The sequence below is a fragment of the Lathyrus oleraceus genome, chromosome 6 (genome assembly GCF_024323335.1).
Source record: "Lathyrus oleraceus cultivar Zhongwan6 chromosome 6, CAAS_Psat_ZW6_1.0, whole genome shotgun sequence".
NCBI classification, from domain to species: Eukaryota; Viridiplantae; Streptophyta; class Magnoliopsida; order Fabales; family Fabaceae; genus Lathyrus; species Lathyrus oleraceus.
In genome coordinates, this window is record NC_066584.1 from 362,837,352 (window position 1) to 362,856,415 (window position 19,064).

The window sequence follows — 19,064 nt, forward strand, 5'->3', positions numbered from 1 at the left end:
TCCTGACAATAAACTCTCTTAAATCAATTATGCATCTACTAAAGCACATCTCATTTATTACTCTACTCCTACTTTCCTATCTATGTGAATATATTAAAACCTATTTCCTTGTATAATGTAATCTATGTTATCATTTTACCTTTGTATATGGACTATTCCAATATTTTAATTTTTCACATCAGATTGACTATACACCACATTCACATGCTTATAACATCAACAATTATCCTTTAACTCTGTCACACCTGTCTAATCAGTTATACATTACAACCACGATGCAAACCTTTTATACTTTTTATTTTATTCACTATACACTCACTACGATAACTTGCTTCTTTACTCAATCCAAAAACAATCACTACACCAACTTGCTTATCTACTCAAACCTGTCATGGTTACTATTTTCAATTTATACGTTATATCTCTTAATTTGTCAACTCTCATTCCAAGTATTCTTAACAATGTTTTATATGGAAAAACACACCATAAACATTCATACAATTAAAACACAAATATTATATTATCCCTGAAATATCCAAAACATTACATACATCCCACACTTTAAAACATACCAAACTATCATAGTACTTTACTTCCATACTATCATAACACTACTGCTAAAGATAATCTTCATCAAAACATATTACTACAACATTAAAAAAACTTCATCAAAACACCACTATTAACATATAATTTAAACGGTCTCCTGTAAATTACTTCAATGGTTCAGCAAAGAAACATACATTGTTTCGGGAGATAAACTATCTATGGAGAATCCAAGCTTATCACTTCTTCCGACCTTCTTGGTTTTAGCAAACTCGTACCAGTCACTTCCTATAAATTTATCTTTTTTTCACCACCTTGTCGTTACGCTTTGCACAATGGACCTTTCCATAATAGCTCATTCTAGTTTCTTCATCAACAATCTCTATTACTTTTTGGTTCCAAAATAGACATTTCATGGTGACCTCTCTAGGAAAATTCTGTGCATGTAAATATTACTACCAATTAATATCAATATCAATGGGTATCAACATAATCAAAAAGTGTATAAAATGAGTTACATTATCTTACCATAACATTTTTTCGTGCCTTATAACCATAACTGATATCTTTTTCCCAGTAATATGTTTCCTCTCTGTCATCTTCCTCTTTATCTTCCACATCTTCATCATCAGACTTTTCAGCATCAGAGTCTTCAACATCCAAATCAGAACTACTACTATGATGCTCCAATTTAGGATCCAGGAAAGCCTCCCACAACCTCTTTTGTACTTTCTTCCCTTCATCCTCATCTGCTTTAGATAACTTGCCATCCCTTCATAATATTAACATTTATAAATTCATTTACAAAACTTATAACTACTCAATGTAGTGTTTTACACATTATATACGCATACATCACTGTAGTTAACATCATATATAACATTTTTAAATAACTACAAACATAACAACCACACATGCAACAACATAAACAACACAATTTCAAATTTTTTCTACTTCCAATTCAACTAACATAACATTCAAACACTTAACATGTTACCTTCGATTCTTTTTTCCGGATATCTCAGCACGCCTTGAAGTTTCATCGATGACTTTTTTTGGGACCACCAACTGGTTCCTTCACAACCTTCATTGTATCACCCACCCCAGGTTTTGCAACTGCATGTTCTTTTCCTTTACGTTTCTTTGTTAAACACGCATTCACGATTGCGTCATCATTCACACCTAAAGCTTCACGGTAAATGTTGTCAAGTTATTCTTGAATCCAGTCATTCTTCTAGTCCGATTTCGACGGTAACCTGCAAAATAAACATTGTTAAGCTTACACTTCTTCAATCCATTACACCGACTAATAATACGTGAACATGCACCCATACCGGTTTGAGATACCACTCACTTTCTCTTCAGCCATTGTTGCAACACTTGGACCTCTCTGCATTCCTTCAACTTTTGCGCTTAACGCATTCCTTGTATTTCCAAAACAAAACCCTATTTTCCTTATATACGAAATGATATGGGCCAACTTGCTATCAATACCCATCCTGATGATTTCACGTTTTTTTATTAGATTTTTATGTACATTCAATTTTTCATTTGTTTTATTAATATGTTATAATTTAATTCATCATTCAATTTTATTAATAGAAACATTCTTTACATCAATTTCATTAGTTTAAATAATTTAATAACTCAACTTACTTTTTTAAGACAACTTTTTTTCCTAGCTCAATGCATTTTTTTTTCTTTTTCTCGAACATCATTTTTTAAAATTCTTTTTAAATTATTCTATTACTTATTTTCAATTTTAAAAATTTCATTTAATCAATTGTGTATTCCACTATAAAATCTCTTCTTATTCAATATGAATAACAATTAACCTTTTATAAATTATATCCCACTAACATTCCACCCCATGCATACACACATGTTTGTTACTAGTTCAAATATTTTTTTCTTTGCAAGAGTGCTTATTTTTTTTTATGAATTTGAATGGTTGTTTATGATGCGTTAGAATTTCAAATTTTGGTTGGTATGAGCGGGTGTTGTACCAATAAATTTTGACTCAAATAGTCATTTGATCCATTTAAGTTGACATTTTATTTTATTTTTTGTCTCCGTATTTTTTTTGGATAAATCCTTAAATGCTTAATTCTATTTGATTTTAATCCCAAAAATTAAAATCCAAATTTCCTACTAATTTAATTTCAAAAACTAATATCAAAATAATTTTAACATTAAAATATTATTTAAAAATAAAATATAAAAATTAAAAACACGACAACTACCCATTAACCATTTAACCCATAATTTTCTATTAATTAATTAGAACTAATAATTTATTAATTTGTTGCTCAATAATTTTTATTTAATAATTAATTAGCATAAGCGAAGTAATAATTAGCATCAGCAATTTTTTTTACTAATTTGCCTTTTTTTTTTAAAACGAAATGAATCAATTTTATTAAAGAGAAAACGGATAGCATTACTATTAAATTCTTTATTAAAAAAAACCTTTATTCAAAAAGAAGAAAAAAAAAATCAGTTCCAGTGTATTTTTGGAGCTGTTGTCAGAAAAGAAAAAAAACAATGGCGCTTCTCAATTGAGAGTGAAGTCTCTTTCCAACTCAACCAAAATTCAAATCTCTTTCACTTCAAATTTCTTCGTCGTTCTTCTCCACAAACGATAATAGGGTTACTTCTCAACACACAACAATGTTGCACGAGCTTCTCTTAGCGTTATTGGGTTACACCGGCGACCTAATCATCGACCGGAGAGACAATCTCTCCGCCGTTACTCCAATCTCCGACGAATGCACTTTTAAACTCGCTCCCGACATTTCCTTTATCGATCCCAGTGACAGGTTCGTTCAATTTTTTGTTTATTTTTCTAAAACCCCAAAATGTTTTGTTTGCATTGTAATTTTTTTTAATAAATTTCTTGTGGTTTCAATTTTGGAGTGAATTGTGTTGATTTCAGGGAACTTATTGAGAGGATAATCACTTTAGGGTTTTATTATAGAGAGTTAGAGCGTTTTTCAGCCAAGTCTAGGAATTTAAACTGGATAAGGTCTGAAAATGCTAAGCTTTTGGAGAATAAGGAGAAGCCTAGTGTTTACCGGAGAGCTCTTGCTAATGGCATTGTTGAGATACTCTCGGTTTATACGTCTTCGATTCTACATATGGAACAATTGTTGTTGTCTGAAACCATGCCCATTTTGGCAACCGTTACTCAAGGCCTTAACAAGGTTAAATTTCTATGTTCCATTGTTCCCTTTTTTTATGTTTAGTTTGACTCTGACTTTGTATTCTGTTTTCTTTTGTGTGTTTGTAGTTTTTTACCCTTTTGCCACCTTTGTATGAGCTCATCCTAGAGATTGAGCGCGGTGATATTCGTGGTGGTCAGCTTCTTAATCTTTTGCATAAAAAATGCCATTGTGGAGTTCCTGAATTACAAACTTGTATACAGAGGTGTGCAGTTTTTTTCATGCGTTATATTTTCGGCGTTGTTAAGATGCTTGTTATGTCATTTCCAAGTGTATGATATGTATATATTTTGATGCTAAGTTAGATTGTTAGTCAATAAGTACTTACTGTTTTTAATCATGAATTTTTTTTAATGCTAGTAGCTACCAAAGTTTTTAATATAGAAAGAGAATTATAGGCATGGATAATGGAAAAATTGAAAATGGTCATGTTGGGTTCGCTTGCGTGTTAATGATGAATTTCTTGTAAGAACCTATTTGTTTATTATGCTTCTATTGGTCTCTAGGGTGCTTAGGCATTTGGATCGATTTTTGGATTATGCTTTCTGCTAACTGTTATTTTCTTTTTGGGTTGTTATTGTCCAAAGCTTAGGCTTCTCTGGCATGGGCATCAGGTCATGTATAATCAGCTTGCATCATGGATGGTTTATGGGATTCTTGAAGACCGGCAGGGGGAGTTTTTCATTAGTAGGTAATTTAAATATTAAATTTTAGTTTGCATGCCGTTGATATGCATGGCTTTATTTTTATGCATGTCTTGTATTGCGTCACAACTATAGGTGTACCCTGATGACACGGGGTCCTATAACTTGTATAGCAAGTATGGTGAATTGGTGATTATAAAAAGAATTATTTTTCCATTTAATATCCGTGAGCTCAAAATCTTGTGAAGGTGATAGAATTAGTGGGCCTTATGAAAATGAGATTGCTGCAGTTAGGCCCTAGCCAGCTGTGTGGAGAGTTTACACCCGTAGGGGAAAGACAAATCTGGAAGGAGAAGTTAGTTAGTGACATGGCACACAATTTCAGGTAAACTTGTTAGTATGGGGAATAGTGTGAGGAGAAGGCAGAGGATAGGCATGCATGACTATTGCTATTATTGTAGTAGGAAAAGAATTCATTCTCTGGAAGAGCAATTGCTTTGGTTCATGCTTGTAACTGCATCCTTCTCTTTCCTTTAATCAAATAACCTCCATTCAGTTCATTCATACTTTACTGTTCTATTACTTCATTTTCTGTGAGTTCCATCATTGGTTCGACTTGTCGGATCCTCGAGAGGTGCTAGCCATTCCATGTTCATGCTACCAAAGATGACAAATCAAATGGATTCAATAGAAGCAAGACTTGCAATGGTGGAGGGCTCCGCGCGTCACAAGCTGAGGGAGTTTCGAGAGATGATGGTGGGGGACTTTCGTGTGAGGATGATGACTGAGTTTGCTAAGATGAAGGAGCGATAATCATCGGACCGTGTGGAACAACTGTCATTCTCGGAGGGTCAATGACAGTATAAAATGGTGATGAAGAAAGCGGGGTTGCGTCATTCGATAATGAAGATCCTAAAGAGTGGATTTCGTGTGTTGTATTTTAAGTCCAATGAATGTCGGTAGAGGGGAAGATCAGATTGGCGAAGTTGAGCATGGATGGTGCGGCGATTCACCGGTTCAACTTGTTGCATGAAATAGAGGACAATCTTGCATGGCTGCCTCCAATACGTGATACGACTCACTCCATTGAGTTACACAAAGACGCGGGGTCGGTGAGTGTTTCACCGTGTCGGTTTCCCCATCACCACAAAGAGGAGATTGAAAAACATGTGCAAGACATGCTGAGCCAAGGTATAATTAGAAACAACAAGTTCTTTTTCTAGTCCCATTATTTTAGTAAAGAAGAAGGATATGTCATGGAGAATGTGTGTTGACTATAGAGAATTAATTAAGGTTACAGTGGTAGATAAATACCCTATACAGATGATAGAGGAGCTGTTGGATGAATTATACACGGGTATGGGGTATTTTGAAGAAGTGTGCTTTTGGGGCTAGACATGTTGAGTATTTGGGGCATAAAATGTCAGACAGAACATGGTGTGGCAGTAGATCCTGCCAAAGTGAAGAGTGCGATGGAGTGGAAGGTTCCTCACAATGTGAAGGGGGTGCTACAATTTTTGGGACTACCCGGATATAATCGAAAGTTTATCGTGGGGTATGGAAAAATAACAAAGCCTCTTACCGAATTGACCAAGAAAAAGGGGTTTCAATGGGGACCTGAAGCTATGGAAGCATTCAAAGAGCTAATCAGATAAAAAGAGTAATGGCTAAAGCTCTGGTGTTGACACTACTTCATTTTTCTCAACCATATGAGATTAAGTGTGTGATGCATACGGGAAAGGAATTGGGGAAGTTTTGATGCAGAAGAAAAAAACCCATTACTTGTTTCAGTAAGGCTCTGTTGAAGAGTAACTTGAGCAAACCAGCTTATGAGAAAGAATTGACGGCTCTTGTTTTAGCGCTGCAACATTGGCATCCTTACTTGTTAGACTGGAAATTTGTGGTATACTCAGACCAGAAAAGTCTTTGCCACTTATGCAGCCATGGATCACTACAGCAGACCAGCAGAGTTGGATAGCCAAACTATTGGGCCACAACTTCGAGGTTGTGTATAAACCACGTCTGAAAAATAAGGCAAGCGGATGCATTGTCTAGGAAGTCTGAAGATGCGAAATTAACAGCATTAACATCGATCCCGATTTGGCTGCATGAGTCCCAGGTGCAACAAGAGGTGTTGACAGATCCTGTCCTCAAGGATATTATGCTGGAACAGCAGTAAGATCCTGCTGCTCGACTCGGATTCGGCTTGAAACAAGGGGTGCTGTTTTACCAAGGCAAATTAGTTCTTTCAGCACAGTCCTTTTTGTATTCCCTTGGTGTTGAAAGAGTTCCATTCCTCTCCAAATGGTGGCAATTTGGGGTTTCTACAAACGTACCGAAGAATTGCAAGTAACCTTTATTGAATACATAAAACGAAAACAAAAACCTTGCAAGAATTTGTTTTTGCGATGTGTGCAACGACAAAACTATGCAGCACCACCGATGTGTCTGCTGCAACTCCTTCCAATTCATGAGAGAATTCGGGATGACATTTCAATGGACTATATGGTCACTTAATACCATTGAAGCACCCATCTACAGCAAGAAGAGTGGCAGAGGTGGTTGCTAAGGAAGGTGTACGCCTACATGGAGTTCCTCAACCCATAGTGAGTGACCGGGATCCTATATTTGTTAGTTTGTTTTGGAAGGAGCTGTTTTGTTTATTACAGGGGACTGTCCTAGAGAAGAATCTGGAAGAAGTTAAGCTATATGACACACAATTTCACGAAAAGTTGATAGAGCATGAGGAATATAGTGTGAGGAGAGAGTAGGCATGCATGATTATTCTATTATTGTAGTATGAGAATTCATTCTCTGGAGGCGCAATTGTTCTTGTTCATGCTTGTAACTGCATCCCCTTCTTTCCATTAATCTAATAACCTCCGTTCAATCCATTCAAATTTTACTGCTCTATCACTTCATTTTCTGAGTTCCATCAGAAGGCCTTTAATAAAATAATTCTATACTTGTTTAATCATGCTACTGAATTGGATATAATTAATTTGATATCATTTAAAATCGGAAGTTATCCAAATGAATACCCTTATAATTTTTAATAACTTATGTTAAATCTCAAGGGACCAATAATTAACATTATCGTTATCTATCGAAGCCATGTAAATCTAAGGCTACGATTCTAAGAGTGGAAGAAACTGAAAATTGAAATTAAAACAAATTGATTTAGTGAATATCAGAGAGACCAGAATGTAATTTCCAGTGTACCTCTGGGACTCAGATAAGTTTAGGCGCTTATTATAAGGTTAAAAACAATTTTTGGAGGAAATATAAATTTAAATACACAAAATTCACTCTCGCGCATCCCGTGTCATGTTTCGAAACCGTAAAAGTCATGTTGTCGCTCCACAAGTTACAATTTCAAAACAAGTTTTGAAAATAAATAAGTCCTAATTAATAACTAAAGTGTTGTCGCGGTTTTTAGAAATTAAAAATCTAAATTTCAGGGTCGGACACCGGTCTCACACCGTCGCGCTATTGACCGGTATCTTAGTGCTTTCACTGTCGCACAAAACTTTTTAATCTTTTTAGAATAAAATTTAGAACCGAAAAACGAATTAATATTAATATATAGCCCCTATTAATTTTTCCAACTCCCCTCGGAACGACGGTCCTCATATTCCAGACTCTAATGGTTTAGCTGGACATATTGGAAACAAACAACATACAGTTTATTAACCTCATAACAGAACTGTAAAAAACACACACACACATATATATATATATATATATATATATATATATATAATATATATATATATATATATATATATATTATATATATATTATATATATATATATATATATTCCAAGCAGTCGCCGCAAATATACATATAAGAATTCTAAAACAAACAGTAACTTAAAAACTAATAAAATAAAAACCTGCTCCAATGGAGTGTTTATTCGGGAAAAATTTCGAGCAAAAATTCCAAGAAAATAATGCCGGCAAGCTTACAATACGAACGACTTGAATACAGTAAACAATCCTCCAAATTCCTAGCCTAATGTGCACTTATCACTCGATGTAAACAATAAACACTTTTACAAAGTAATTTTTCTGCTTAATTCTGAACTAGGGAAACTTGGATATCATGCATTTATGCATTGTTGTGAGGGACCAAATAGCTCTCTTTTGTCGGATTTTCCAAAGTCTCGTCGTCCTAGCCTCTCCTCTCATCACAACCTATATACTTTTGAATCGAACCGAGCTTTCTAAGTCTTTTCAAAATTTATGTTATGGCTCAAGAAATTAGTATATTCAATCATACGCGGAAAATCACGCATAAATGACTCGACAATACATGCAATGACTCAACTAACGATTAAACTAACAATTAAAATGAAATCCTAACAACATGAAATAAATAACAGAAATATAAATCTAATTAGAAAGCGATAAATGAAAGCTAGTAAAGTTTCTCCTCCACACTTAAATCAAACATTGTCCCCAATGCTTCGATATAAGGTGAAAAAGGAAAGAGAAAACCTGTGCGCAGTGCTCAGTGACGACCTTGGCCTCTAAATCCATCCCTACCACGCTGAGGGTGTGGCACGAGTATATGCTGCATGTACTCTACCAAATCGTCCATCCCAACCCGCACTCCTGCCATCTGCTCGATCAGGTCTGTCATGTTATGCTCGGTTCCTGATCAATATCTTGTCGAGAGCATGGCTCGTCGAAACAGTCTGTCGTAATGTCGTTGCTGAGCGCCATCATCATTGGTTATGAACTGGATGTCAAAGTAATTAATCTCGAACTTGTCTTGATGCATCATTATGTGAAAAATGATAGATACCCCAAATTCGGATTCCGGGAGGAGGGGGAAAAGTTTGGATTTTGTTAAGTGGAGGTGAAAGAGGGTGGAATGGGCATTCTGGAACAGTTTACGGTTTGTGATTTGAGTGAGAAATGAGGAAGTTATTGGAGTTTTTGTGAGAGCTCTAATGCTTTTATGGAAGAAAGTGGTGGAAGAAAGAAGGAGATAAAGTTTGAAAAAGTGGAGGGAGAGTAGTAATGGTATGGTTTTAATGATTAGTGAGAATGCTTTTTGTGATAAATGGGTGGAAATTCCGAATTTGGTGTATAAATGGGTATTAAGTTTGAACAAAATGGTCAAAATTATCAAAATATGCTCATTGCAGGTTTCTGCTGTCGCTGACGGACGTCAGCCTACTAGCGGTCTAACCGTTAGGCATGCAGAAGAGGCTGACGGTCCTCAGCAGCGTGACGGTCTAACCGTCAGGCTTCTGAAGCTCAATTTTTTGAATTTTTTTGAATTTTTCCATTTCTATCCTCTTCTGGTCCCGCACTTAATACCTAGTCACTTGTTAATGAAAGCAAAACATAAAATGGAAAAAACGTAACATTAAAAACATTAGAAACCGTGGGTTGCCTCCCACGCAGCGCTACGTTTAACGTCGGTAAGCTCGACTAACAAATGATAATTCAGTAGCAATAAAATGAAATCCTATATTAAAAAGCGATGGAAATCTTAAATTAGAAAACAAAACGAAATCCTAATCTAGAAAAATAGGAAATCATTCCTCCCCTACACTTAAACAAAGTATTGTCCTCAATGTTCAAGGGCAGTAAACCAAAGTATAGATCAGCCACCATGATGTTCCACATCAGGACCTAGGAATCTATGAATGATGTAGATTTCCTGGTACATGTGATCCATCTGCTTGACCATCACATTAGTATAGTCTTTAAAATCGCGGCAGAGAGTGGTTATGTCAGTTATGAGGGTGATAAGTTTTGTTCGGAGAGTATTTATCTCTGTATGGCGCTTGCCAAAAGAGGAGGTACACCAGTTGAGGAGGAGGAGGAGGAAGTATCAGATGATGGAGTAGGGTGGTACTCAGATGCAGGCGGGGTCTGAGGTGGTGTGGGTGATTCATCCTGCTTCTCTAGAGGGTAACATCAGTTTTCACGATACCAGGAAATCTACACCATTCGTAGATTCCTAGGTCCTGATGTGGAATGTCATGGTGGCTGATTTATACTTTGGTTTTGTTTTTTTAAGTGTAGGGGTGGAATTATTTTCTGTTTTTCTAGATTAGTATTTCGTTTTGTTTTCTAATTAGGATTTCCATCGTTTTCTAATTTAGGATTTTATTTTATTGCTGCTGAATTATCATTTGCTAGTCGAGCTTACCGACGTAGCGCTGCGTGGGAGGCAACCCACGATTTCTAATGTTTTTTCCGTTTTATATTTTGCTTTCATTAACAAGTGACCAGGTATTAAGTGCAGGACCAGAAGAGGATAGAAATGGAAAATTTTGAAAAATTTGAGCTTCAGAAGCCTGACGGTTAGACCGTCGTGCTGTTGAGGACCGTCGGCATCTTCTGAATGTCTGACGGTTAGACCGTCAGTAGGCTATCCTCTTCACTTCTTTTAGACTGTGGTTGGTTTGGTAGCATTGGTTATATCTGATTTCTAAAGTCTGATATTTACAACTGCTTTGCAATTATGTACTTGACGTCTTGACCCTGTTATTTATTTTTCAGGCAAGAAGATAGAACTGTAGAAAATAGCTCACCTCATATAGAAATCTCTGAAAGGTTGGCACGTTTATCCACTGCTGAGGCATCGTTAACTGATTGGCACATGGGCTTTCATATCTCTTTGGTAATTCCTGTTACTATCAGCAAATTGTTAACAAGTTACATGGCCTTTATGATGAAAAACGTTTGGGTCTTAATGTTTGTAGCTTATTTGTCTTTAAGGGAAAGTCCATGTCTTTTTCTTTAATGAATTGTAGTTTTTATCCAATTTAATATCTGGAGTTCTTTTTTGCCCTTCACTTCAAAATGAAATGTTACAACAGGTTTATACAACTAATTATTTTTTGCAGGATATGTTGCCAGAATATATACCCATGCGTGTTGCAGAATCAATTCTTTTTGCTGGAAAAGCTGTCAGGGTTCTGAGGAATCCAAGTCCTTCTTTCCTGTCTCGGGATGATGTCGCTCCTCAAGTACCTAAAAGCTTTCCGAAAATACATGGATTTGCAGGGCGATTTAATTTTCAAAGGGAGTCTATAATTAATACTGGAATGGGTGGAGAAGATTTGCTTCCGCAATCTGAGGCTGATAAGATTGAAAATATGCTTATTGACCTAAAGGTGTTGCGTCCTTCCAATTTACTGTATCATATTGATGCTGATTTCGGAAAGCCTGTTTTATTAAGTAGTTGGATTGTTGGTAACATTTTTTGGCGTATTTCTTCAGTTCTAACTTCTATCTAACTCATGAATTATGTGTTGTGTCAGCTTTTCTTTCACCCTAACATTTCGGATTAGTCTTAAGGTGACTACTGTTAACTCTTGCAGGAGTCATCTGAATTTCATAAAAGATCATTTGAGTATGCCGCGGACTCCATTCAGGCTATTGCAGCCAGTCATCTCTGGCAGGTTTTTATGATGAATATTTGATTCCTATGTTCATTGGTTTTGGCACATTTATGTTCAAAGCCATGAACTTCTATTCCATCCTTGTCTGCAGCTTGTGGTTGTACGTGCCGACTTGAATGGCCACCTGAGGGCTCTGAAAGACTATTTTCTTTTGGCAAAAGGAGACTTCTTCCAGGTAAAGCATGAACTATGAGCTATCCTAAAGTTTGGACTTGCTTATGTTATGAGTGCCGTGTTTGCTCCTGTTGTTTAGTGTTTAAGAAAACACTATTCATTATATTTTATGTTTGACACTTGTTTGAATGATGAAGAACAAACATTTAGTTTTTTTTGGGGGGATGAGAGGTAGAGGATTAAGAGCTTTGAATATATGATAACTATCCTTGAGATAGTGATTACTGTGATATGTTTTCTCTTTGAGTTGTTTTAACCCTTGGAAACAGTCGTGGGTTTTATCACTGTTCTTGTATGCTCGCATATGTCTAATGTCATATCATATGACATTACTTTTAACTAATTGTACCGTATTCATGAAAACTGACCAGTCATGAGTTTTATCATAGTTCTTGTATGTGAAGATATGTCTAATGTCATATCGTATGTCATTACAACAACAACCAAGCTTTATCTCATAATGTTCTATCAAAGACCATATTTCTATCCAATTTGTTAATCTCAAGATCTTTCTTAATAGTTTAAACTTTAATTAAACTATAATATCAACATTGGGTAGCTCTTGCTTCTTCTTACTCAATATTCTGTGCCCTGAATATGCATCAATTACTCACTGCAGTTCAAACCTAAGAAGTTATACTGATATCCGTGGTTTACTTATGATTTTCTGTATAGTGTTTCCTTGAGGAAAGTAGACAGTTAATGCGGTTGCCACCTCGTCAGTCAACTGCTGAAGCCGATCTTATGGTTCCATTTCAGCTGGTTTGTTTAACTTGTGAATTTATGGCTTAATGTCATTCACATATTTGTTACATAAGCATGTTCTTTTTTAGACGCATCAACAAAAGGTTAATACAATTCCCTTGCAATGCAGGCTTCATTGAAAACTATTGGTGAAGAAGACAAATATTTCTCGAAAGTGTCATTGCGGTTAGAATCCATGTGCACTATTGTTCTTCATTTTGATATGCAATGCAAGCTCTCACTTGTGCTAGCTTCATATTGAGCTGCTTTGAGCTATTTGCCCTAAAATGTCTTTTTCATCTTCTAGGATGCCATCTTTTGGAATCACAGTTAAATCTTCACAATTAGATTTACCAAAGGCAACCTCTGCAGCTGTAGATGGCATCTCTGGTGCTTCACTTTCAGAAATGTCAGTTGATGGTTGGGATGGTATTGCTCTCGCGTATTCTGTTGATTGGCCTTTGCATTTGTTCTTTACTCAAGAAGTCCTCTCCAAGTAAGACACTGCTGATATTATCCTGCTGTCGAGGATGGGTTATTTTCTCTTCCTAGTTATTTAGATGTACTAGGATCCCTTTTTATTCGGCAAGACTTTACTTAGAAAGTGTCACGGCCTCGTTGAACACATAAGGGACCGTTGGTTTAAGAGATATATATGTACAGGGGATATGTCTTCTGGAAGCATTAATTTACTTTTTTACTATGAACAAATCATGACTATTGGATCTTAGCTGACATAACTGGCTAATATTAAGAGAGCTCTCCACATGATTTCGTGTTTCAATCATGGCCACTTATACAATATCCAATAGTTAAGATCTGCTTTCATGATAAACCAATTTTGTGACATATGTTAATAAACTCATAATATAATTACTACTTACAAGGTCAGTGGCGCTACTTCACAATTAACACTTTTAACAGGTACCTTAAAGTATTCCAATACTTACTGCGGCTTAAACGAACACAAATGGAGTTGGAGAAGTTATGGGCATCAGTAATGCATCAGTACCACGGTATTTTTGCCAAAAGTAAAAAGAAAGACCAAGACAAAAGCCCATTGACACAGCAGAGGGATCAAAGATCTCGGTCAATGTGGCGTGTTAGAGAACATATGGCATTCTTAATCAGAAATCTCCAATTTTATATTCAGGTTGTCATTCATATCTTGTGCTATGTATGTTTAATTTATTAGATTACTACTAAAAATATTATTTGAGCTTTAAAGTAGTTGTGTGGTCTATACACTAGTTAGATGTTGATATGTTTGTTTGGATGCAAATGCACGCCGGATGCATCTTAAGTTTGTGTGAATTGAGCAAAAGAAGCACTGAATGGCATTCTTAATCACAGTTCTTTGGCGTGTGTATCGTATCTCTTTATGACGAGTGTTTCACATTCATAATTTATGTTTTCCTTTACAGGTGGATGTGATAGAGTCCCAGTGGAATATTCTACAGTCTCATATTCAAGATTCTCACGACTTCACGGAACTCGTGGGCTTTCATCAAGAGTAATAATTTCTCAATTTCGTATTTTTAGTTTTTCACATTTTACGACGACTTACTGTATTGTTTGCTAAACTGTTCTACTATCACATGCATAAAATGATTATCAGAGTGCTTGTATATTTATCCAAATTAAATATAGCTTCTTGGTGATATTCTAACTTTTGCGGTTGAAGCTAACCTGGTTTTCAGTTTTCTGTTTGTGACATAGTACAATTGCTAAGGAAAACAACTCTACCTGTGTTGCTGAATAACGGGTCTATAGTATGGTGGAGTTAGAACAAATTGCTATTTTTCTACAATATGTATTTACTATTTAGTACAAAATATTGGCAAATAGTGGCTAGAGTATTGTTGTGTAGCAGAATTAAAACAAACCATTAGTTTCTGCGAATCACGATTAACAACACTGCTCTCTACAGTATTTAACCAGTTTAATGGGGGAGAAATAGGAATCTGAGTTTACATGCACTTTATTCTCTCTGGAGTCTGGAAGCAATTCCCAGGTGCCAGAGCGTTTTAACTGTTATTCTACATGCATTATGAGCCTGTTAAAATGGTTTACTTGTATTCCTTTTGGTAACTGTTTGACCTAAATATTACTAATTACTGCATCCTTGTTTCTTTACATAATTTTAATGTTTTCTGTAGGTATTTATCAGCCTTGATTTCCCAAACTTTCTTGGACATTGGTTCTGTTTCAAGGATACTGGATGGCATCATGAAGCTTTGCCTGCAATTTTGCTGGAATATTGAGAACCAAGATAACTTCTCAAATACTTCTGAACTGGATCATATAGCTGAGGTGATGGTGCATTTCTGGTTTTACCAAAATAATAGTGTATATAAATAAGAATCTCACCAAAAATAGATTATTTTCCTCATACATCTTCATATAGATATATAAATTTTACCAGTTTATTAAGTACATTGTCTTTTTTCTTCTTTGTTGCACTTGACCGGGCCTTTCCTGTTTCCGCTACATTTTAGAATCTGGTCTCTTTCCCTTAAATTTATCTTTTTCCTTCTTTATTCATGATTTCCATTTTTTCTAACTTCAACGTTATCAGGAATTCAACAAGAAATCAAATTCCTTGTACACTATACTGCGCAGCAGCCGACTTGCTGGAAGTCAGCGGACTCCATTTTTGAGACGTTTTCTCTTGCGGCTAAATTTGAATTCCTTCTTTGAGGTAAAACAATCTGACACATTCTCAATTTTACAGTTGAGTTGAGATCCTTGTGTCTTACTGTATATTCTTTTGTCCCTTTACAGTCAACTGCGAAGGGGGTAATGAATGTTGTCAGACCACGTCCTACACTTTCTGGTTTAAGTCAGCAGTAGTACATTTTATTCTACACAAGTTCAAAATTTTGTTACTTGTGAAGTTATTATATGGCATGCGGCCTTCGGTCGAGTAAATTTTCCCTCGTCATATTTTTGTTTGGAGGGAGAGTTTCAATGTTGACAATCAAGTTGCTATCTATTCGCTGTCGCTGTTGGACCATCCCGCAGCTGCCATTTGGATGTCAGTGACATATGGTTGTTGTTCCGGTTGATTTGGATTGATTTTATTGTAACACTGGACAGTTTGGAAGATGCTATGCTTGTGCTTCTTAGGGCTGTTGTTGTTTTTCCCAATTTGGTGCTGCTTGTTGATATATATAGGCAGTGAGTGTTGGTGTGTATAGTGTTGTTGGTTTTTAATATTACTATCGATAATACTTGCAAAAACTGAGAAAACATCCAATTTGGTCTCAAAAATTGTAGTGCATTGACTAGGGTTTCTAAAATATCTGAGATTGTAAGATGTATATCAGAGTTGTCCCTCTGCTGTATTTATAGAGACTATTGATATTTACTAATTCAGATTGTAAATTGTTATTCAGAGTTGTCCCTATACTGTATTTATAGAGACTATTGATATTTAATTGTTAATGTTGAACATGTATTTAAAACTAGGGGTGTCAAAATGGATGGATTGGATCGATATGGATTGGATGGATATAGATTGATCAAAACAATCCATTAGTTCACTAACAATTCACTAATTTTTTTTTTTTAAATATTCAATCCAATCCATCCATTAAGAATAAAATTCATCCAATCCATCAATTATCATATTTTTAGTGGAAGAATATCCGTCCATCCATTATCATATTTTTAGTGGATGGATATCCATCCATCCATATTTTTTTCTTTGAATTTTTTTTTTAAAAATCACTTCTTTTTTAATAAAACAATATCAGTTTTTTTTCAGAAAAAATATACTTTTGTATTTTCGAAAAAAATAATTTAAAAATCATTTTATTTTTATTTTCGAAAAAAAATAATGTTTTTATATTCGTAAAAAAATAAATTTTTCGAAAATAAAATAAAATTTTGGTATTTTTCAAAAAAAATGATTTTTAAATTTTTGGAAAAAATCGATTTTTTGTATTTTCAATTTTTTTTTTTCAAAAAAAAAATTAATATTTGAAAAAATTTATTTTTTTAAAATTAAATAAAAAAATCCATTGAATCATTAAAATGTGTTGGATGGATTGGATAATCCATGCTTATAAATGGATGGATTTAATTCAATCCATTAACTTAATTTTTATGTAGGGGATGGATTGAATGAATTTTTTGATGGATGGATTAAATGGATTTTGTCTTAATGGATCCAATTGCCACCCATATTTAAAACTAATGAATAACTAATGTTAACCTGTCCAATGCGCGGGATACTGCATAATTTCTTTTGTATTTGCGATATTGAACATTATAATGAGTTATAATTAGTATACAAAGCTAAAAAAAATTATAAATAATCCTTATGAATTAATGATTTATGTACACATTGCAACTTAAAAATATTTCTACTAATGGAAAATTATGTGAAAATTTTATGCAAATAATTAATTTTTCAAATAAATTTCTATAGTAACCATCTTTTTCATGTGTTTTTCAAAGTAATAAACCTTCCAATAAAAAAAATTGGAACGAATTGACGACTTCAATTAAAAAACAAGTGACGCCGTCAATTGAATTGACAACTTCATGCATGATTCAAGTGTTAGCGTCAATTTAATTGACGTTTGTGTATAACATCTTAGTGGTGGCGCCAATTCAACTATCTATTATGTTTATATGTTTTTTTTAGTATAAATAAAGGTGTCTTCTACAATTTAAAACATATATTTTTTCATATTCTTCTTATCTTTTCTTCATTAGTACTATCATGATTGTTAAAAGAAATGAGCATTTATGTTATTTGCCGACGAAGCCTATGATGAAAATGGGTTTTTGGATAATTCAAAGTTTCAAGTATCTTGAAAGGAGTTTAAATAGTTGGTACGAAGACATTAAAGATGGAGAAAGAAATAGAAATATTGAGAGACTTGTTTCATACATCTCAATTGTAGATGATAATAATATTATGCAGTGTATGTGGGTGCGCGAGTTAAAAATGACAATGATGTTAGGAATGTAATGTCTGCATTAGATGATATTGTTTTGATTGTTATGATATGTTAGACATGTTATAGTGTTAAGTCTTTTTATTTGTTATTTGTGTTGTTTTAGGCGTGTTTATGTCCGCGTGTTTTTTGTTTTAGAAGTGTTTATGTTAATTTTGTTGTAACCAAAAGTTTCTTAAATTATCATGCTTTAGTAATTTTAAATACCAAGCTTTTAATTTTTTTTTTTCCGATTATCATGCTGTTAGTTGGCAAATTTCGGCTAAGGGAAAAAAGTCAATTTCGACCGGGGGTTCCGTCGGAAGCTCCTCGACAGAAGGATGGAAAAGTCTGTCGGTTGACACAGGCAAGCTTCGGTCGAAACCGAAACGGTTTGAGCGGAGAAGGAGAACGTGGGCACGTAAAGAAGTCGTGGTTAGTTATGCGCCGAGATGGAAGAAATGGACCTACACGTGGCACCTTAAGAAGGCTTTGTAAGCCTCGACGATTACTTTCTAATTAGTATTTAAGTCAATGTTACGTGAAGATTCAAAGGTGGCAATTTGAACATTTGCAGTAGGGGTAAAGCTTGAAGTACCAAAGCGCTTACGAGAAAAAAGTTACTCTCCTCACAAACAATGTATTTTGCCTCCACTTTATAATTACAAATCATTTAATCTTCGCAAAGTTTATCTTTTGTCTTGTCTCAATTTATCGTTTATCATATTTCTTTCAGTACTTTATCGTTTCTACTTGTCATTTTACCTTTATTATTTTCTTGACTCATCAAGAGTCTCGCTTACACCCTTTCAACCAGTCAGAAACATTGTTTACCAAATAGCCATACACCCAAAACACCAAGTCCTGGACTCCTTAGCAGGTCCTGCATGTAAACCTCATATAGGAAGGCTAGAGATTGTTGCGCATAACAACAAATTGGCACACCTGGTGGGACCTCGACAGTGTTAAGTTGTGTGCGATTGCGTAGTGGAAAAATGACGTCTCCTAGACCCCACGAAGAAACGTCTTCGGCGGGAGACACAATGACACCCCAGGCCGCTGATGCCGACTCTAGTATGGCGTCGACAATTTCAACAACGTTCGTAGGACCAATTCTGACGCCGTGTCATCCACAAACGCCGACAACCATGGGAACTATGGGGCAACATATGCCCAGTTACACGGCTTCCATAGACAGAATGTTGGGAATGCCGACAGAGTTTATGGCAAACATGCATAACTTCGATTCGACTTACAACGATACCTCGTCATCTCCATTCCCTCGTTATCAGGTTTTTGGACCTTTGGCAACCCCATTTGGTCGGCCCCAAGGTTTGGATTGACGTCCCAATCAG

General features: G+C 35.2%; 1 protein-coding gene and 1 long non-coding RNA gene across 2 annotated transcripts; one reads left to right on the forward strand and one right to left on the reverse strand.

Annotated features, from left to right (window-relative positions):
• Positions 1 to 531: 531 nt before the first annotated feature.
• On the reverse strand, positions 532 to 2,001 carry LOC127093139 (uncharacterized). Its single transcript, XR_007792436.1, has 4 exons — positions 1,881 to 2,001; positions 1,544 to 1,802; positions 1,075 to 1,318; positions 532 to 983 (listed from the first exon to the last, which is right to left on the reverse strand). It is a non-coding gene; the product is annotated as an uncharacterized LOC127093139 (long non-coding RNA).
• Positions 2,002 to 3,023: 1,022 nt separating this feature from the next.
• On the forward strand, positions 3,024 to 16,157 carry LOC127097166 (gamma-tubulin complex component 4 homolog). Its single transcript, XM_051035677.1, has 16 exons — positions 3,024 to 3,365; positions 3,482 to 3,749; positions 3,836 to 3,972; positions 4,360 to 4,458; positions 10,938 to 11,058; positions 11,285 to 11,554; positions 11,762 to 11,842; positions 11,934 to 12,017; positions 12,692 to 12,778; positions 12,891 to 12,946; positions 13,068 to 13,256; positions 13,685 to 13,913; positions 14,185 to 14,273; positions 14,920 to 15,073; positions 15,339 to 15,461; positions 15,545 to 16,157. The coding sequence occupies exons 1-16, from the start codon at positions 3,217 to 3,219 to the stop codon at positions 15,611 to 15,613; spliced, it is 2,205 nt and encodes a 734-aa protein (XP_050891634.1). The 5' UTR covers positions 3,024 to 3,216; the 3' UTR covers positions 15,614 to 16,157.
• The last annotated feature ends 2,907 nt before the right edge of the window (positions 16,158 to 19,064 follow it).

Bases quoted from the DNA above. Each gene is read 5' to 3' on its own strand.
- LOC127097166 (XM_051035677.1), top strand. From the start codon at position 3,217: ATGTTGCACGAGCTTCTCTTAGCGTTATTGGGTTACACCGGCGACCTA. The intron at 14,274-14,919 runs GTAATAATTTCT...TGTTTTCTGTAG, and splicing joins CTCGTGGGCTTTCATCAAGA to GTATTTATCAGCCTTGATTT. The intron at 15,462-15,544 runs GTAAAACAATCT...GTCCCTTTACAG, and splicing joins ATTTGAATTCCTTCTTTGAG to TCAACTGCGAAGGGGGTAAT.